General features: G+C 41.5%; 2 protein-coding genes across 4 annotated transcripts; one reads left to right on the top strand and one right to left on the bottom strand.

Annotated features, from left to right (window-relative positions):
- The first annotated feature begins 2,961 nt into the window (after window positions 1–2,961).
- Window positions 2,962–7,150, top strand: LOC127777910 (BEL1-like homeodomain protein 1). Of its 3 annotated transcripts, none has more exons than XM_052304534.1 (5): window positions 2,962–3,157; window positions 4,277–5,403; window positions 5,481–5,863; window positions 6,529–6,589; window positions 6,716–7,150. In XM_052304534.1, exons 2-5 carry the CDS (start codon window positions 4,363–4,365, stop codon window positions 6,866–6,868), a joined length of 1,638 nt encoding a protein of 545 aa, XP_052160494.1. In that variant the 5' UTR covers window positions 2,962–3,157; window positions 4,277–4,362; the 3' UTR covers window positions 6,869–7,150. The 3 variants fall into 3 exon arrangements, with proteins under 3 accessions (XP_052160494.1, XP_052160493.1, XP_052160495.1); XM_052304533.1 differs by lacking the exon at window positions 2,962–3,157 and adding an exon at window positions 3,168–3,384; XM_052304535.1 differs by lacking the exon at window positions 2,962–3,157 and adding an exon at window positions 3,185–3,276.
- Window positions 7,151–13,380: 6,230 nt separating this feature from the next.
- LOC127777911 (abscisic acid receptor PYL9) lies at window positions 13,381–14,276 on the bottom strand. The gene has a single exon (XM_052304536.1). It carries the CDS (start codon window positions 14,232–14,234, stop codon window positions 13,611–13,613), a length of 624 nt encoding a protein of 207 aa, XP_052160496.1. The 5' UTR covers window positions 14,235–14,276; the 3' UTR covers window positions 13,381–13,610.
- Between the last annotated feature and the right edge of the window lie 5,309 nt (window positions 14,277–19,585).

The raw sequence follows: 19,585 nt of genomic DNA, 5'->3' as shown, positions 1-19,585 counted from the left end.
CCATGGTCAGGATGAATATCAAACCAAACTTGCTAGGGTAAGGGATATCATCGGAATCTTGATGAGGCAGGGGAAGAAGCACACCATGAGAAAGGGGAGCTTGAGCTAACTGCCGTCTCATCGGAGAAGGCCTTGCGGCGGCGTGCCACCATCCTGCCGTGGAGTAGAAATATTGTAGGGAGGAGGAGGAATAGGGCAGGGAGCAATGGATGAAACTTTTGCTCAACTGAGCTTGCTAACTGTCCTATTAATAGGGAGTAATATGACAAGGAACGGCGATGGTGGCCCATCCGCTTCAACTTTGAGTGTGCGAATGATTGGTTGAAGGAGAGGAGATGCAAGGATAAGGTTGTTTGGGTGTAGACTGGTGTGAGCCGAGTGTTCGCCTAGGGGGAAAGCTTCGCGAATTAGTAGTCTCTATCTTTTAATGTCATTGCTCCACCTGACCCAACCCAATAGCTAATACAATATACTTATACTATATACTCTCTTGTTCTAAAATAAACAAATATAGTACGATCGAGACAGTGACATAAACGAATAGTAATCATTTATGGGTTGACGTTGCTGGTTAGGTAAAATACAGTTTTAGAATGAGCAAGAATGGATTAATTTAGTGGTTCAGGGTTTGTCCTAGATGGGGAGACAATCATGAGGTGATAAGTCCCATAAAGCTCGTGTTCTGTTGTAGTATCTACAACCATATATAGCGGGCTGTAGTGCTACTGTTGTTGTACGTGTCGTCCTCTCTTAAACATACCCCTGCCCCTACCATGTCCATGATCCAAAACAAGGGAAAAAACATGTAGTGCAAATCGTATATGCAGCGGAAACTTGGAAACTACCATTGGATCGAGAAATGGACGTCCGAGTTTCGTTCACGTCACTATAAGTTAAACTTTAACTCCCTGTTAAAATTTTAACTCATGAGTAAATCAGAGAGTTAAATTTTAACTCATGGTGACGTGGCCGAATCTCGAACGTTCATTTCTCGATCCAACGATAGTTTCTACTACATTTATGGTTTGCACTACATATTTATTTTCCCCAAAACAAGGGGGCTCCCATCCCATGCTATGTCTTTTGCTTTGCTACTGTTGCATCACCACAGCCACACTGTGCATGTATCATGGTATGGGCAAAGGCATCACCCAATTCCAGTATAAAGAGCACCGCCCAGTTGTTTATTTAAGGAATGAAAAAAATAGATTAACACGCACACTTTCGGAGCTACTATTTAACATAAACTTTCTATATGTTTGATTTTTTTTCTTGTAGAACCTTTTTTAAATCTATTTGCTCAACTTTATAATAAGTTAATTCAATGAAGAGTTATAACAAAATCATTCATTTTTCCAGCCATTAAGTAATTTAGAAAAAAAATCCAAAGCCCTTTCACACAACAATTTTGGTATTAGGTCCTCATGAAGGATATATTTGTACTAAATGGTTGAATAGATGAATGATTTTGAATAATTATTTGAGGGTACAAAATGAATGGGTTAACTATTATAAAGTTGAAAAATGAATTTGGAATAGTATTATAAAGATACTCATATATAGAGTTTGTTTAGATTACTACCAAAATGAACATTTCTAAAATTTGGCAATACCAAAATTTTAGCAAGTTGGCAACATTCCCAAATTTTGGTAGGACGGGCTAAATGTGTTGAGCCTGTTCGGTGGCATAGTTGTGGCAGTGCTGCCGCAATACATAAGTTATATGTATTACGTTGTAGCGGTTGCAATTGTAGCAACAAGCTGCCGATCACAGCCGTTATTGCCAAAATTCTCTAGGCATTACCATTTTTTGGTAGCAAACAAAATGCATCTACATGTTTACCAATTTTACCAAAATGATGTGGTTCAAAATGGCACAAATCTGAACGGGCTCATAGTTTTTTGGTCGTCGTATTATACCTCCATCCCAAAATATAGCAATTCAATACTGAATTTGACACAATTTAGTACTATGAATCGAGATAGGGGGCCTTTCCAGATTCTAGTCTGCTACGTTTAATCCAATACCATGTTGCTATATGTTCGGATGGAGGGAATACAAGGTTGGGAAGCCTGTGTATTCATCCATTCATCGGAAACTAACACAGCCTACATAATGCAGACATTATTCAGGTACAAGGGTATATTTAGTTGGTATTATAAGGCATCCAAGTATCCAACCAATCATGCTTCAACCATCATAATTCTACTAATTTTTAATAATTTTGAAAACCGTTTCGCTAAATTTGATAAGAACTCAACTTTTAGTGTACCACCATCTTTTTTTTTATCTCAAGCAACTTTACAGCTCTTGAGAGGTAGCAGTAGCAGGATATACCTATCAAAAAAGTTTATAATATTTATCTTTATCTTCCAAAAGTTTGGCTTATTAAACTCCTTTGAACAAAGGAAATTTGGAGGATATAAATCCTATTGAAACTTTTTTTTTGTGCTTTTGGAACAAAGGAGGAATGACGCTATCAAAATCCTATAAAATGGCTCAACTCACAAGGATTTTGAAGAATTTCTGACATAAGGTCCAACCTCATACAAAATCTCATTTTGTGTCTCTCCCACTAAATTCCTTTGCTCTTTTTTCCATGAACCAACCAAACAACATGTTTGAACAATTTCTGTGTATTTTTAAATCCTAATGATTTTACAAGCGCCGATATTCTAATCCTACATATTTTCTATTCCTGTGATCTTTAAAATATCGCTTTTCAAAAGTGCCCTAAACTAAATTTGTATTGTACTCCCTCAAAACACACCTCTAGAATTGGGACCCCCGCTATTTCAACTTGGCCCTTCAAAAAAAAAAATCATCATTTCCACAATTTGTTCCACCCTATACTAGCAAATTAAATGCAACAGCTCCTAGCTCCTAGGTGGGACCCAGGCTGGTTTTCCTGTGAATGGTGATGATGAGAGAGCCCCAAATCTCCCTGATCAGAGCCCAAGATCAGAGGTAGCTGCTCTCCAAGTGGGGGTTTGGAGCCTTGCATTGCATTGCATGCCATGCAAAACTGCAAAAAATGCAGTTTCATCTTCTCTTTCTCTCTCTGCCCTGATGGTGATCATGGCGTCCCCTGCTCTCCCCTGAGTCCCTGACCCCGGTTGCTTCCTGCTTCTCGCCTGGGGCATTTAATATAAGAAGGTTGTGAGCGAGTCGCCTTGCTGCCGTTTTATTAGGAAACGCCCCTCTTTCCATTTCAGGACCCTTCTTCTTCTTCTTCTTCTTCTTCTTCTTCTTGCTCATGGATCGCCATGCTTGAGGTTGAGCTTTGGTTACTACGTTCTTGCAATCTGTTCACTCAACTCTGTCAAGGCTATGCTCTTGTTCAGAGTTTTTTTGGGGCTGCAGTTTGTGCTCTGGTTGACATGGTAGTGTTTCTTGGCGGCAATGGTTTCTTTTCTCCTTTGACCTTTTCGATTGAGAGAGCTCATATTATTCTTCTATGAAATGTTTCATGGTTCTTAGTTAGCCGTGCTTAACTCATGTTAGAATGCAATGTGCTACATCCAGCAAGATTCTTTTTTTATTTCTTTCTTTCCCCTGTTAACTCTGAAATTGAAGTGTGTGGTTGATGCTTCCTACACATGAGCTCAAGCTTTTAGTTTGGTGTGTTTATTCTCTTCCCATTTATCGATTGTTTCTTTTAAGTACGGATTAGAATATAATGGTAAGATCTCTAGTGATTTCACTGTTGATCTTTGTGCCACTGGCTGCTTCCACTAGGTACTGGGAATGTGGAAGTGATAGAAACCGGATAAGCACATTTTCTTACAAGAATGTCTACTGTGACTAATCCCCTCTAGCTAGCCTCTTTTTTCTCCATTTGTTTATTCTGATTCTTTTCTTGTGCTGCAATTCCTTTCCTAGTAATTAATCATCAAACATATATCCTGTTTTACTGCATGCTTTAGATATCTTTGCCTATGTAGGAGTATATGTCGTGTGGTTATTATAGGAGTAGCTAGGAGATCTTTTCTTTCATTCTATAAACCTAGTAGTATATGGCTTTGGCATATGGATGGGCAGGCACAACTGATAATTGCAAGAACTGATTAGTGCACAGTGGATTAGATTACCTTTACTCTACTTATCTCAATTTTTTTAATCTTTACCATATGCTTTTGTGGAAGGAAGGAAGGAAGGAACAATCTGCTGCCCTGCCATGGCTTTGTCTCTGAGCAGCAGCATCAGCAGCAGTGTTCATGTCACCAATAATTTGGCTCATGCTTCTCCTTCTCCTGCATGCTGCTGCCCTTGCAGGTCTTTTTTTAGATTTGGAAGTGAAGAGCTATCTACTCCTACTACTACTACAAGCTTGGAGTTGGAGCTAGTAAGCTATAGTGACAATGTCCACTAGCAGCAATCCATCCTATCACCAGCTGGGCCTCGACGCCATCAGCTGCTGCTTCGTCGCCGGCGGCGGCGGTGCAGAGGCGGCGGCGCCGTTCTTTGGTTTTGGGTTCGGGGATGTGGACGGCGAGTTCTTGGTCGCCTCGCCGGTGGCTGCTGTTGGCGACGAGCTGGCGTGCGCCGTGCCTCTGCGGCGGCCGCAGGGGAGCGTGTCGGAGGAGGAGGTGAATGCCGCCGCGGTCGCCGCCGCCGCGGCCGGTGGCGCGGAGAGCTGCAGCACCGTGCACTCGGTGCTGGGTTCGGTGGAGTTTGGGTGTGGAACGTCGTCGGGTGTCACCATTGCTCAAGCGTCGAGGATGGGAAGGCTCGCCGGAGAGGCGCCGTGCGGCGACGCCGGCGGCGGCGGCTGGATCTATGGAGGGTCCGGCATTGCGCCGTTACATGGTGCGTACTACCTGTCCGGATTCTCCTCCGGCGCCGGCGCCGGGTTCTTGAGCCCTTTCGCCGCGAGCTCCGTGGCGGCGGCGGCGCCCGCGGCGAGCGAGCTGTCGCTGCGGCTCGGCGCCACCAAGTGTTCGTCCCCGAGCAGCATGGCGAACGCGTCGTCGGAAGTGAGCTGCTCCGGCTTAACCCACGTGAGCAGCGGAGGCGGCCTCGGCTACCACCAGGCAGCAGCCGCCGGCGCCGGCGCCGCCCTGTTCCACCCCACTCACGGCGACGACGCCGCAGCCGCCGCCGCCGGCGAGCTAAGGCAAGCGTACCACTCGAGGGCGCCTCCGCATTTCTCGCAGGTGGTGTCGCGGTCAGCGGTGCTCGCGCACGTCGCGCAGGAGCTGCTCAACGGCTTCGTCGCCTGCCTGCTGCAAGACGTCGCCACGGACGCGGCCAGCGGCGTCGACGGCGGCGAGGCGAGCCAGGCGCTCTCGTCGGGCTTCTCGGCGAGGATCACGACGGCGCCGACGGAGGATGCCTCACCCGGGAGCGGCGGTGCGAGGTGGGCGGCGGAGGCGCAGCGTCTGAGGAAGCTACTCCAACTGGTGAGTTCTTGGCTCAGTTCCTCGTCGAACACCTAAGAAACCGTTTCTTGGTGCGAACCAATGGCGATGAGATGCAGGTGGACGAGAAGTGCAACCAATGCGTCGAGGAGATGCAGAGCACGGCGGCGAGGTTCAACAGCATGGTGCGCTCCACCGGCGGCGGCGGCGGCGGGCTGACGGCGGCGTTCGCGGGGCGGGCGGTGGCGGCGGCGTACAGGAGGGTGAGGAGGCGGGTGATGGGACAGCTGGTGGCGGCGGCGACGGCGAGGTCGTCGTCGTCGTCGGCGGCGGCGGCGCTGGAGGAGAAGGAGCGGAGCTGGGAGTCGTCGTTCATCCAGAAGCACTGGGCGATGCAGCAGCTCCGGCGAGGTGACCAGCAGTCGTGGCGGCCGCAGCGCGGCTTGCCGGAGAAGTCCGTCGCCGTGCTCAAGGCCTGGATGTTCGAGAACTTCCTCCGCCCGTAAGCTCAACCCACATTCTTATAATCTCTTCTTCTTCTTGCTCTCAACTCTCACATGTCACAAATGATCACTCTGTGCTCATGATCATCACTCTTACTAGAGTTCTTTTTTTTTTTGAAAAAAAAAGTTTCAAATCAGAAACATGATACAATCACACAGAAAAAAAGGTATTAATGTGATAATGTCCATTCTTTGAAGTATAGAACAAATATAACTTGATTACTGGAGTAATTTCTATCCTTTAGACTTCAGAGTGGACATTAATACCTTTCTTTCTATCCTTTAGAATGGACATTAATAACATGATACAATCGCACAAACATATTGTAAGTAGTAGTAGTATGTTAACTTGAGTGCTGATGATCTTATAGAGAAGTTTGCTTCGAACGGTATTGATTGGATAGATGTCATGGAACCAGTTCAAACTCTTGGAGTCAAGTTGTAATCATTTTTTTTTTTGAAGTTTGACATCTCAAATATATTTTCCTATAGGTATGAAAATATGACTGTTTTAACAGTAGTTTCTACTGATGGTAGAAGTGGTCTAGACATTTCATCTTTTCTCATCCAATGGACCATATCTACTACTATTAATCATCCAATGGACCATATCATGATTCAAAGCAACACAAGTTCAATGAAAATATGTCAAATGCTGATTCAGGTATCCAAAGGACAGCGAGAAGGACATGCTGGCGGCGAGAAGCGGCCTGAGCAGGAGCCAGGTGAAGCCTCATTCAATCTTTCATCATCAAACATCCAAGCTACTACTACTTCACAAGATCAGAGAATTGTTTTCCTACTTATGGAAAAATAGGGGAAAAAATAGTATTAATGTTTTGCATTTTCAGGTCTCAAACTGGTTCATAAACGCCCGCGTCCGACTGTGGAAGCCGATGATCGAGGACATGTACGAGGAGCTCAAGAAGACCTCCGGAGGAAGCGATGGCGCAGCAGATATTGAGCATCTTAGCAGCAAAGATGTGCTCAGTTTAGAAAGTTAGCAAGTTTCAGATGTACAAAATCTGAGCTCTGCTTTGTGAGCTTCTGCATTTGCATTGCATTTGCAGCTAAGGGCCAACTAGTCACGAGTGTCCACTACTGATCAGGCCCTTATCTATGAAACCTTGAGGTTTTTCCTTGCATATATAAATTTATATAAGTTAATTTCTGGTGCCTCAAAATTGCAATGGATAGACAGTGTGTTGCCCTCTTCTGTCTCCTCATTTTTTGACAGATTGCAGATTTTGCTACAGTTCTTGTTTACCACGGGACCAAGACTGAATAGTTTCATGCAGATAGTTCCAGTCCAAAGGCAGGGATCTGCCTCATTTATTTTAAGAAAAAAGAAAACAGTCCATTTTGAGCTTATGATTGATCGACGAATATTCCATTGATCTGAGCATTTTTTTCAACGTGACTCTTCTACCCAACCCAATTATCCATGCATATAAAAGTGTACTACTCTCTTGTTCTATATTAAAGTCATCTTGAGTTTGTCCTAAATCGAACAAAGTTTGATCAAGTTTTTAGAAAAATGTAGTAGTGTTTCGAACACATAAAAAACATGCTGTAAAAACATATTTAGTGGTGGATTTAATGAAAACAATTTGATGCTATAGATATCACTATATTTTTTCTATAAACTTGGTTAAGGTTAAAGAAGTTTGACTTGTAACAAACCTAAAATATGGAGTGAACAGAGTTCACCCTAGGCATCTTTGGGTTGAACTCATGAAGTTAGCAAAATCCAGGTAGGGAGAATCTTGCAGTTACAATGTCTGCAAAATGTAGATAGATATCCAGTGCACATTTCTGAAGATTGAACCTGAACCAAGCAGGGTCAAAAAAGCCATCACATTTGGCTGTTCAGTGTGATGGAAAACACCATGACAGATTCGCAGTCACGCAGATGGAGGTAAAAAAACCGAAAAGAAAAAGGGAAAGGGTTTTGAAAGATTTTGAAGTGGCCACAAGTACAAGCATGCTTCTGTTGCTGATTGGATCCCTTTTTGCATTGCACTGTTCCTTGCCTGTTTGCAATCATGCCCCATCTCCCTGTATATGGTTCACGGATTTTGAAAAAGAGGAAAAAAACATCATCAGCACATGAATTGTTTGGCACCTGATTTGGCGTGTGCATCCAAGTTGGAGTCTTTGGAAAAATTATTTTTTTTGTTTATGATATAACTGGATTTTCAGTTCAGTTTTGCGTGATGAGACTAGTTGTACTGGATTCGATATACAACTCTTAGTTTCTTTTTTTTGGTATGCAGGGTTGTAATATTGTAGATATACAATAGATTTCGATAGTAAGATTTCATTTGATATAAAATTCTTAGCTCTTGTTACCATTTGTAAAATTGTACGTTGCACACAACTATTATTGGCCAATCTACGCTATTATAAAATGAACCCACCGTAATCAATTGGGATTTTATTCGTTTTCTTTGATTAATGTGAGAATTTTGACTCATTTTTTTAGCTATTTTGATAATATAATAGAAACTCTATCGAGCATTGGTACACATATGAAACTGCTAGGAATTAAAACACAAGTATGCTTTGAGCTGACCGATCATATCTGAAATGGCAGGAGTCATGCTTGTATGTGGACTCATCTGGGTGTACAAGGAACAAAGGATGGATTGGGACACCTTTCATCTCCTAGGATATTGCCACGTTAGCTAACAATCCTACCAGCACAAGGAAAAGGTAGTATTCTCTCGATCGACGAAACTGATGTGGTAGATTCATGGGAGAAAAAAACCACTTCTTGATATGTTATTGTTGTACGAGGTTATGGATGCACATTCAAATCTAGATGTGCACAAATACATATATGTGAGTGTGTTTATTTAAGATTTTTTTTTTTGCAAGGCATATGATCTTATCCCTGGTCTTTGTCTGTTTCTGTGTGTATCAATCTAAGAGGGTGCACCTAGGATGGATATTGCAGGGCATGAACTTACATGCATGATGTAGTGTATGTCCGTGGTTCTGTTTGAAAAGCTTATGTTAGGAGTCGATATTGAGTTAGCTTGGCTCGGATCATTATTCTAACGAGCTAAAAGACCTTGAGCTGGTAAATGAGCCGAGCAAAAGAAGACTCCTAAATCCCTAGCTGCTAGTTGGTGAAAGCGTAATTGAGTCAGCGTGATAATTCGATTAATCACGGACCATGAGTACATATAGAGACAATACTTCCTTATCTCTACATCCGACTTGTAGAATCAGAATCAGGAAATAATTAGAGAAACCGACTAAGATAAGATACAAAATATATCTCTAAATGTTGGATTCTTAGGTTGCCAGTTTTCCCATGGCTTGTTTGGCTCATGAAGCTTGTTATGTGTAACACTAAACCCCCCTTGCTCAGTTTGTTGGCAATTCTAAAAGAGTCGAGTAGCGAGCTAACGAGCCATTATTTATCTAGCTCTACTTCTGGTAACTATAGCGTATCCTAGAACCTTCAACACCCTAAGCAATATTGATTCTCACTTAGATCTTGGTAGTATATAGTCATATTTTTTTAAAAAAAATGAAAAGAAGCTGAGAAATTTAATTTTTTAGATTCTCATTAGCTGCCTATTCACGAGCTATTTCTTAAAATCCAGAGTTCTTAAAACAAGCTGCATTTCTTTTGTAGCTCGGTAAGAGAATTGAAATTGCAATGTAGCTCGGTAACATCAGCAAAGAGGAGGAAAAAAAATATATATATTTTAAAAAATCCGCCTCCTACAAAAGTTGGGCATGAAAAAAGACCAGTACATCGATTTGGGCTACCGGTACATAAGTATAAGGTTCATTTTATACAATGGGCTTGGGACAGCCTTTGAATCCAAGTGTGGAAAAGAACCCAACAACTCGATGGGCCTCATTCTTCTTGTTTGCCTTTTATGCTCCTTAGGATCTATAGAGGTTTATAAAGTATAAACCCTGAAAACCAAGTGGGATAACAAGCAGAGCATTTTTTTTAACGTGGAACGTTAGAGCAAAGCACATTATTTTTGTAGCGATAAAAGATCAGTCTGAAATAAGAATGATCTTCTAAAATTATTTTGTACAAGTAATTGTAGCCACTAGGTGACAATCAACAACCTCACATAATGTAGGATATGCCTATTAATCTATTTTGACCTAATGTGTTGCATACTAAACTTTAGCACTGAGTGATGATAGACAGTTCATGAATTAAAGAAAAACTTACAAAAATTCGTTATTTTCCATCTGTTTATCGATTAACTTAATTCTGCATAACAAAACATTTTAATCTAGGTAAAAACATAGTAACGACGATATCCTAAATGTTATGATCTTCTTAGATGCGTTGTGTTGGAAGTCTCCTATTGGTGTGGTGTCCTTAGTGGTGGTCCCCACCGGATCCGTTCGATGGTTTAGGCGGTAGCAAGATTTGAGTAAATGACTAATTTACAACTCAGTTACTCTCTGATATTATCTTTTGTTGTGGTTTTCGTCAACAAGGAGGTTAACGAAATTCAATCGGTAAATGAACGACTGTTGTTTTCGGATTTTCTGTTTTCTAGTTTGAGAAAGATAAGGACTACATATACAACCGCAGATGAAGTAGTTTGCTTGTTTTCAATTAAGGTATGATTTTGTAGTTCGTAGTTATTTGACCTATAATTTCTAATAATTGGTTGTAGCTTTTTAAAATTAAAACCGGAATGAATTTCATTATAAACAATCAACTTCACAGCCTGAAAATTTGGTGCACATGTGCTAAAAAGAAACAGGGGTTAAAATTAAAGTGTCATCCACTAACCCTGCTTTCAGTTAGATAAGGAAGATGAACGAGCCATGCACTGACTGACTAACATATGTAGATCTTTTATCTATTTTTAGGTTTCATGGCATTGACTTGTCTTGTTAGTGTACTGCGTTGACTTCTGCCGTGGCACAGAGATATTTTTCTATAGTTGGGAGTTGACTTTGGTGTGTGAGGACATAAGGCTGGAATTATCCATTGCATGGGGCAGGTGCCATGGGCCATGCATTGATGCTGCTTATGCAGCTTTGCATCTTCAACAAACTTTCTTTGACAGCGTTTCAGCAGAAATGTCTGTGTGCTATGCGCAATCTGTTGGAAACCACTGAATCAAAAACTTATGGCAAATGCTTTCAATGCTTTATGCTCTCCTGTTTCATATTATAAGTCGTTTGACTTTTTTCTTAATCAAACTTTTTTAAGTTTGATCAACTTTATAGAAAAATATATTAATATTTTTAATATGAAACAAACATATTATCAATATATATTCAATATTAAATTTAATGAAACTAATTTAATATTATATATGTTGCTATTTTTTCTATAAACTTAGTCAAACTTAAAAAAAGTTAAATGATTTATAATATAAAATGAAAGGAGTAGTTTATATATTGATTAACGGAGGAGGGTTTTTATATTGAAAAGATAACATGAAGTAATATACTCGCTCTAGTCAAATGGAGTATACTAACTTGGTTCTCCCAACATCAAGTAAATTTGATTGGAGGAATTGATGACCTTTTTAATATTGATTTGTGATACTTTTGGTATCTTGCGCTAGTTTATATTAGAGGTATCACAAATTTATAGGGGAGAAATATCTTTGTCCTACGAAATACGATCAAGAGAAAATTGAGAGTTACTCCCTCCAGTTCTATAATAATTGACGTTTTGGACAAGGTTGGAGTCAAACTTTTATAAATTTGACCATTAATAACTTTAAAAATATTTAGTTTAAAGAAACTAGAACAACATATATAGATTTGTCTTTCAAAGCACTATAATAAAAGTAAACATGCATTTATTTATTATTTATTTATTGTATATATTATAATAGAAAAATAAGGTCAAAGATATATTTTGTAGTTCATGTCATTGTTCAAAACGTCAATTAAAATGAAACTGGAGGGAGTAGCTCCGTTTGGAACAATGTCTTAAGACATTTTGTTAGGAGAAAAAACAATTTTGATCTGCTTAGATATTTTGAGGCAAGTTTGACTTATTTTCTTCCATAGTCACGAATACACAATTTATTGGTACCTGAATTCACCTATTATCAATAATCATACTTCTGGTCAAACTTTGCATAAAGTGTGATAAGCATTAACACATATAATTGATGGATACAGTCATCTCCTTTGGAGGGAAATGCCTTTTTCCTTTTCTTTTCTGGAAAAAAAGTGTGAGACTCATGAGGCCATACAGTGACCCCACAAAGCAGCTTAGCCACCCAATAAGCTAACTATAACTATTCAGCTAATTTAATTATTCAGCTACCTATATATTTGCATGTACATGATCAGTTTTGCTTTAGGGAGTGACTTGTCCTAATCTATGCCGCTTGTTCTTGCTGTTTTTCTGTGTGTGCTTAGTGCTTTGCTTTGGCTACCCAAGCAATGGTGGCCACTGCTTTTTGCAACAACTCTTTTTCATCAGGTCAGAATTTGCTCACCTAAAATTTTTATTTAGAGTCAGCTCATCAGAGGTATTTGGAATCTTTTCGAATTAAAAAGGCATCATTATATATATGATGTTTATATTTTAGTAGCATTTATCTGATAACTGTAAAAAAAAAAAAGGTCTCACGAGATACTCGAAGTTATTGACATATTGTTGGGCAGGAAATTCCAGAGGTTTCAGGCCGGCCGTACCTTCAATATTTGTTTGGATTTAAGATGAAATTAAGAAATGATTTTATCCGAAATAAAAAAAAGAATTTGAGAAATGAAATGGGAATTGAAAGCAACACCGTCTTGAGTTCATCCTGCTTGCTGTTATCAACCACCTGAAACTCTGAATTGAACAAAAAAAAAAAGGGCAGATGACAGCAAAGAACAAATGACCATGCGTGCATCAGAATTTCTTTTGCCTTTGCCTATCTTATCATTTTAACCCTGAGTACTATCAGGGTTCAATATTTTTAAAATTTCAGGTCTATCGGTTAGCGCCGGTAGGATGTGCCTCCTACCAAAAACTTTAAACAAAAATAATGTTTAGATTCCCAAACATCAATTTTTTTTTCAAAATACCACTTCTTTTCTTTTCAGTTTCTTCTTTACCCTAAAATCACTTTGCGTTCTGTAATTGGTTTGTTTGGCACAGCTACAGCTCCAGCCAAATAGTTTCAGCTCCATCTGAAATGGGAGCGAAGCTGAGTGGAGTGCTCTCACAAAATAAACTAGAGAGGTGGAACTGGATTTAGACAGCGTCACAACTTTACTCCAGACTCAAGTCCTAATCTAAATTTAGGAGTTGGAGCTTTACCAAACATGCACGTAATCCTAAAATGTTGTTATTTTGTGCCATGGTTTAATCTACCGCCGAAAACAATTGTTTTCACGATATTCTTTTACCTATCGACGTGGCTCGAAATCAATTTTCGGGAGTGATTTCGAATGGTTTTTGACAAACTAAAATTTAAAAATAGTAATTTTGATCGCAATTTGGTCAAAACTTATCAAAATGCTGTTGAAATTTGTCGAAAACAGTGATACCACTATGGTCAATCGGAAATGTAAATCCCTTGCTCCGTACAAACCAAAACAGGCTTCCTTATGCCACAACAGTTGTTTTTACAAGAAAACCAAAAGGAAAGCAAAAGAAAAAAAAACATGGGAAAAGCAAAACTAAAAAAAAAAGTAAAAAGAAGAAGAAGAAGAAGTGACAAATAACACGACACCGCCGCCGCCGCCGTCGCCATGGACGACGACGACGATTTATTGACGAGGCCTCTCCTAGTCGCGCCGCCGCGAAGCAGAGGAGGAGTCCTCGGCGACGGCGGCGAGCTTCTGGAGGTTGAGCTTGACGACGGTGTCGGTGAACATCCTGGTGTCCTCCGCCGTGTTCCCGTCAGGGACGTCGACGACGTATGACTCGACGACGACGCAGTACGGCGGGGCGGGGGCGGGGCCGGCGGCGGGCGGCTGGAACTCGGTGACGGAGGTGACGGAGCGGTAGTTGCGGAGGCGGTGCTGGCCGCCGACGACGCGGAAGCTGATGATGTGGCGGTCGTCGTCGAGCATCTCGAGGCGCTCGGTGCTGGTGGAAGCCGGGAGGCCGGACACGACGGTGACCTCGCGGACGCTGCCGACGCTGGCGCCGTCGCCGGCGGCGAGGGCGCAGGTGCGGACGAAGTGCTTGTACCGCTGCGGGTTGCCGAAGCTGCGCACGATGGGCCACACCGCGCGCACCGGCGCCGCCACGCGCTGCGTCACCAGCGACGTGCACGTTGCCGCCGCCGTGGTGGCGGTGGTGGTGGAGGGCGGGAACGTGTGGTGCGCCATCACCGCCGGCTCCAGCGCCGCCCTCTCCTCCTCCGTCAGGCCCTCCCGGAGCGCCCTCTCCACGTGCGCCTCCATTGATTTCTGATCGACCTCTCTCTCTTTAGTTTCTCTAGCGCGTGCGTGCGTGCGATGTTGGGGGTGAGCTAAGCTAGCTATGCCTATATAGGGAGGGAGGTGATGTGTGGGGCGCGGTTTACGAGGAAGCCGACAAGCAGCAACTTTTCACTCCCTCCGTCCCTGCACGTTTTAACTTTATTAAAGTTCAATTATTTTAAGTTTGACTAAGTTTATAGACTAATATAGTAATATCTATAATACTAAATTAGTTTCAAATTAATAATTGAATATATTTTCATAATAACTTTGTCTTGGGTTGAAAATTTTACTACTTTTTTCTACAAAATTGGTCAAACTTAAAGCAGTTTGACTTTGGCCAATATCAAAACGTCTTATAAGGTTAAATTTAGCACGGTGTATGAAACTAATTTTTAAAATTATAATTATATACTATAAGGTTTATAGCAGCAAAATTATAATATATGAAAATAAATTCAAATACCAATTCGATGATATTATTTTTAGCAAATAAATTCAAATTATATTATACTAATTGTTCGTCAAATGTTTAATAGTTGAATATTAAAATACGTGCGTGTTTTATAGTATGGGATGGAGGGAATAACTTTGATTGTTTTTTATAAGGGCAAATTATGCTAAGGACAAATACACGCAACAATTTATAAATTATTTGCTCTACTGCAACTCATCAGTAGTTTGCAAAAATCAAACCACAATTGAATGGTCTGACATGGTGCATTGGCGCTAAAATGGATGCAATGTTCACTTCCACTCTAGCACAGTTTTATCATGGTTTTTCATTTTTCTTTTTCCAGATAATCCCATATGTGTGGTTATATTCGGCGTCGAGGTTTCTGCTGTGCTTATTCCATTCCACTTCCCTCTGTTTGAGACGAAAGAAACAAGAGGTCGGCGAGAGGCAACTTGCTGCTGAAATCATCGCCATTGTCGGGACGTAAATTTCATATATAGGTAACATATATATAAATATTTCTGAAAAAAAAATGCATCCGAAATAGGATTTATAAACTATTGAGATCACACCATTAGAACCAAATTGCATTTCAAAAGAAAATTCGGAACACCCTAATGCAGTAAATGCAACATCATTTTCTCATAGAAATACCCTATTGCAATTTGAACTGCAAGTTTCTCGATCAATCTCTCACTAGAAATCTCCATGCACCAATCTATTCAATTGTACTATCATGAATCGATCGTGTAAATTAGAGCCTACACGCCTAGAGGTCTCAAACATGTTTTGGCATCTGATTGATCAGCAAGATTGCCACAAGATAGCTACACAACAATACGCCAGGGCCCGATCTAACAGCACGAGGTCACAAATTAGTTTGACTCCACTTATTGATTGCTGGACTGTTTTGGCCTTGGTTTATACTTAAGCAAGTTGTATGGAATGTGCAATTTACAAGTTTGTTGCACCTATTTAAGGATCCTTTAGGACGCATAAATTTGTCCGATTGATTCCTATAAATTACTTCAGCTTTTGTAATTTTTTTTTTTTAAAAAACTTCTCTATTTCAAAGGAGACGTTTGGGGAACATATCAGATGAATACTAAGGTCCTGTTTAGTTCCCACGCAAAACTTTTCACCCTGTCACATCGAATATTTGTATACATGCATGGAGTATTAAATATAGATTAAAAAACTAATTACACAGATTGCGTGTAAATCGCGAGCCGAATCTTTTAAGCCTAATTGCGTCATGATTTGATAATGTGGTGCTACAGTAAACATTTGCTAATGATGGATTAGTTAAGCTTAACAAATTCGTCTCGCGGTTTACAGGCAGAATCTATAATTTGTTTTATTATTAGACTATGTTTAATACTTTAAATGTTTGTCCGTATATCCGATGTGACACGCCAAGTATCCATGTACTCCCTCCATCCCAGAATATAGCAACCTAGGACCGGATGGGACGTATCCTAGTACTTAGAATATAGCAACCTATGACCGGATGGGACGTATCCTAGTACTACGAATCTGGACAAGTACTAGGATACGTCCCATCCGGTCTTAGGTTGCTATATTCTGGGACGGAATCTGGACAAGCTGTCCAGATTCGTAGTACTAGGATACGTCCCATTCGGTTTTAGGTTGCTATATTCTGGGATGGAGGGAGTAAGAAATAAAAGTGTGTCAGTTAATGGGTGGGGTCATCAGCATGGAAACAAGGGATCCCCAGATCTCAGCTCGTTGACAAACTCTTCTTTCTTCTCTCTTTGGATGTTGTTTGTGGCCCCCATTTGGGTCCAGAGCATGCTTGATGAGTTTCCTTTGGAGAACTCTAATGCTTTGTGTATACGGTTAGTTTTTCTTCTGTATATTGAGTTGCATGAAGTAACCACTTTACCTGATAGTTCAAGGTGAGAGAAGTGCTGCTGGTCATTCTTTATGTTGTAGCGAGCTTAAGCGCTGACGAAGAATGATTGCAATTTCAACACTTTTCCCTGATCACATGAAAATTCACACAAAGCTTCAAAAGCAGAATGCCAAAAAGATTTTTACAAATGCAAGTTTATGTGGACACACATGCTGAGCCGTTGGATGCTTTGTTAAGATCTGTGCTTTACTGAAAAGAGGAATAATACAATATTATGCCTTGTTAAATTTTGCGTTGTACGCACAAATCTCAAAACAACGATGACGATAGAAGGTGCAGGTTGTACTTTCATTCGCATTTGTAACTAGACTTTTTTTTAGCAAGTCAAATTGGTTTTGTTTATGGATGGCTAACATTATGTATCCAGTTACCTTTATATTCTTCTAGTTCAAGGATAAGTGCCGGGGATGCCCTTTTATAAAAAGAAGAACAAATACTTTCTCCATCTCAAGGATTTTTGGAGTTTTACATTGGTACTTAAAAAAGTAAGCGAAACAATGTTGTGACTTAGTTTAGATGAGAAAGTAGGTGAGAAAATTAAAAGATTTTAATGATTTATGATAAATTTTATGTCAAAATATTTTATGATAAATTTTGAATGCATGAAGTTGCTATATTGTACAGGTTCTGACATGGTTTATCATTAAATATACATTTTAAGTATAAATTACATTTATCATAAATTTGCACAAAAGTTTTAGTAAGTTAAATGGTCAACCGTATGTCAAAATAGTTACTACTACAGAAACATTTTTTTCATACGGCCAGAATGCGTGCCTGCGAGCAAGTGTCTGCACAAATTGGGACTCTTCCAATCGAACAGCGGAACCACATACAAAGACGTAATTTTACACGTTGGCACATTATATACGTCGTCCATCGGAAAAAAATCGGCAAAAAAAATTCCAAAAAAACCAATAATACATAAACCCAGGCTCCCATTTCTAGAAAAAAAAAAAGGCATTGCCACCACCATTCCTGAAGCCGTTGCCTCTCCAAAAGCCATTGTCATCGGGGCCGCATGGATCTTCCATTCCAGAGGACGCCACTGCCGGATCCAACTGTTGCGAGGCTGCCGGCGCTAGATCAGGCCGTCGCTCTGGCCGGCGAAATGCCCCTGGGTATGTCGTTGCTGAGGCCGCCGCCGTCGTCATAGTCGCCCTAGCCGCCACTGTCATTGTGGTCGTCCTAGCTGCAGTCATGGTAACCACCATTCGTCTCTCCTTCGTCAGCAGTGCCGGATTTGCCCATCCAGCTGCTCCCGTCATGGCGCCGGCATTGTTGGCTGCTCTCGACGTAATACCGCATCACAGGCCCAGCTCACTTCCCGTCAACCCCGCCAGCTGTTTCTGTCGTGGGTCATCGAGGAATAGAGGGAAAAGAGGACATAGGAGAGGGACATGCGCCTGCATCGGTGGCAGCTAGTTGGGCCCTCCTCTCAGCTCATTACTGGTCCAACCAGCCCGGTTTAATCTCCGGTTTATACAAAAACCGTCCAGGTTAACTGGTTTCATCCGGTCCGACTGCACGCCCGATCTGTTAAGGGGACCGGACTGTCGGGGGCCCTGGTTCCGGTTTTTTCCGGTCGAACCGTCTGACCGGTCCGATTCTAATAACTATGCTTCTTTCAGCTCGTCTAAAAAAGAAAAGAGGTTGTCCGAGAAAATTATATTGTAAGTGTCATTAGAAGGGGGAAGTAGATAGGGGGTTGTTTGAATGCTATAATAAGTTACTAACATTATAATCATTTGTTACACTTGTTTACCATATTTAACTAAGTTGTGACCAACAAAAAGTAAACCACACTTTAGGTAGCAAAAGAAGAGTGTGCCACATGTTTTTGAGTTGATGACATGTGAGACTATAGTAAATAAGAGGGCTTTTTTTTTAGAAACACATGCTCATGCATTCTCACTTCTATGAACGCACACACGTATAACCTACACTTATGAGTTATATCTTGAAATTGACGAAGTCATCATGGATGCCTCGGTATCGATGGGTACGTCACCTACCATTGAAATAATAATTAGCTGTAAATACGAGTACATGTTCAAGTCTAGCGGATGGACTGGTTTCTCCATAAGAAACGTAACCAGTGGACTAAGCTCGCTTCACGAATAAAAGGAAATCTTGTAACAAATGTGACCATGAACAAATCAGTGAGTAATATGAGATATATTAGGCAATGTTTTGGCAATGAACCAAACAGCCCCCATCCTACTGGTTCAGCTCATCAGCTGGCACATGCGAGAGAAATCAAAATCTAGAAAGCTCGCGCGGATCCATGGTTGGCGTGGTCGGATCGGATCGATGATCATATATCGACGCACGCGAGCGCGGCATGGACGTATACACACATGCTCGTCGTCGCGCGCCGGCCGGGCAGCGCCCGAGACTTCCGAAGAATTGCGATGGATCATGCACGCAACGGACGGGTTCTTAAATTTGTTTTTCCTTTTGTCTCGCCCGCCCGAGCTGCGCACTACTACAAGAACTATTTTTTCGTGCGGTTAAATTAATTTTTCCGTGCGAAGATTTTTCTGTCGGAGCAAAGTGTCTGTAAAAATAAATATTTTCACGTGCGGACGGTCTAACCGCACGGGATAATCATTTTCCGTGCAGTCAGGTTAAGTGGACCGCATAGGATAATCGATTATCCCGTGCAGACTGCGGTCAAATAATATCACCTGCACGGAAAAAAAACCAAAAAAATTGAAAAAATAAAGAAACACTAGCCCTAACCCTAGAAACACCCGCCGCCGGACCTGGCCACCACCGCCGCGAGCAGCACGCCGCCGCCACCCGAGCTTGCCACTCCCAGATTCACACATCGTCGTTGTCCCGCCCGCTGTGCATGCACGCGGAGCCACCTCGTTGTCGTCGTCGCTCCCGCCGCCGCGAGCAACACGCCGCCGCCGCCCGAGCTTGCCGTTCCCG

Source organism: Oryza glaberrima, chromosome 6 (genome assembly GCF_000147395.1).
Source record: "Oryza glaberrima chromosome 6, OglaRS2, whole genome shotgun sequence".
Classification (NCBI taxonomy): Eukaryota; Viridiplantae; Streptophyta; class Magnoliopsida; order Poales; family Poaceae; genus Oryza; species Oryza glaberrima.
Note: the sequence above shows the minus strand (reverse complement) of the source record. Positions and strands in the feature narration are given on the sequence as shown.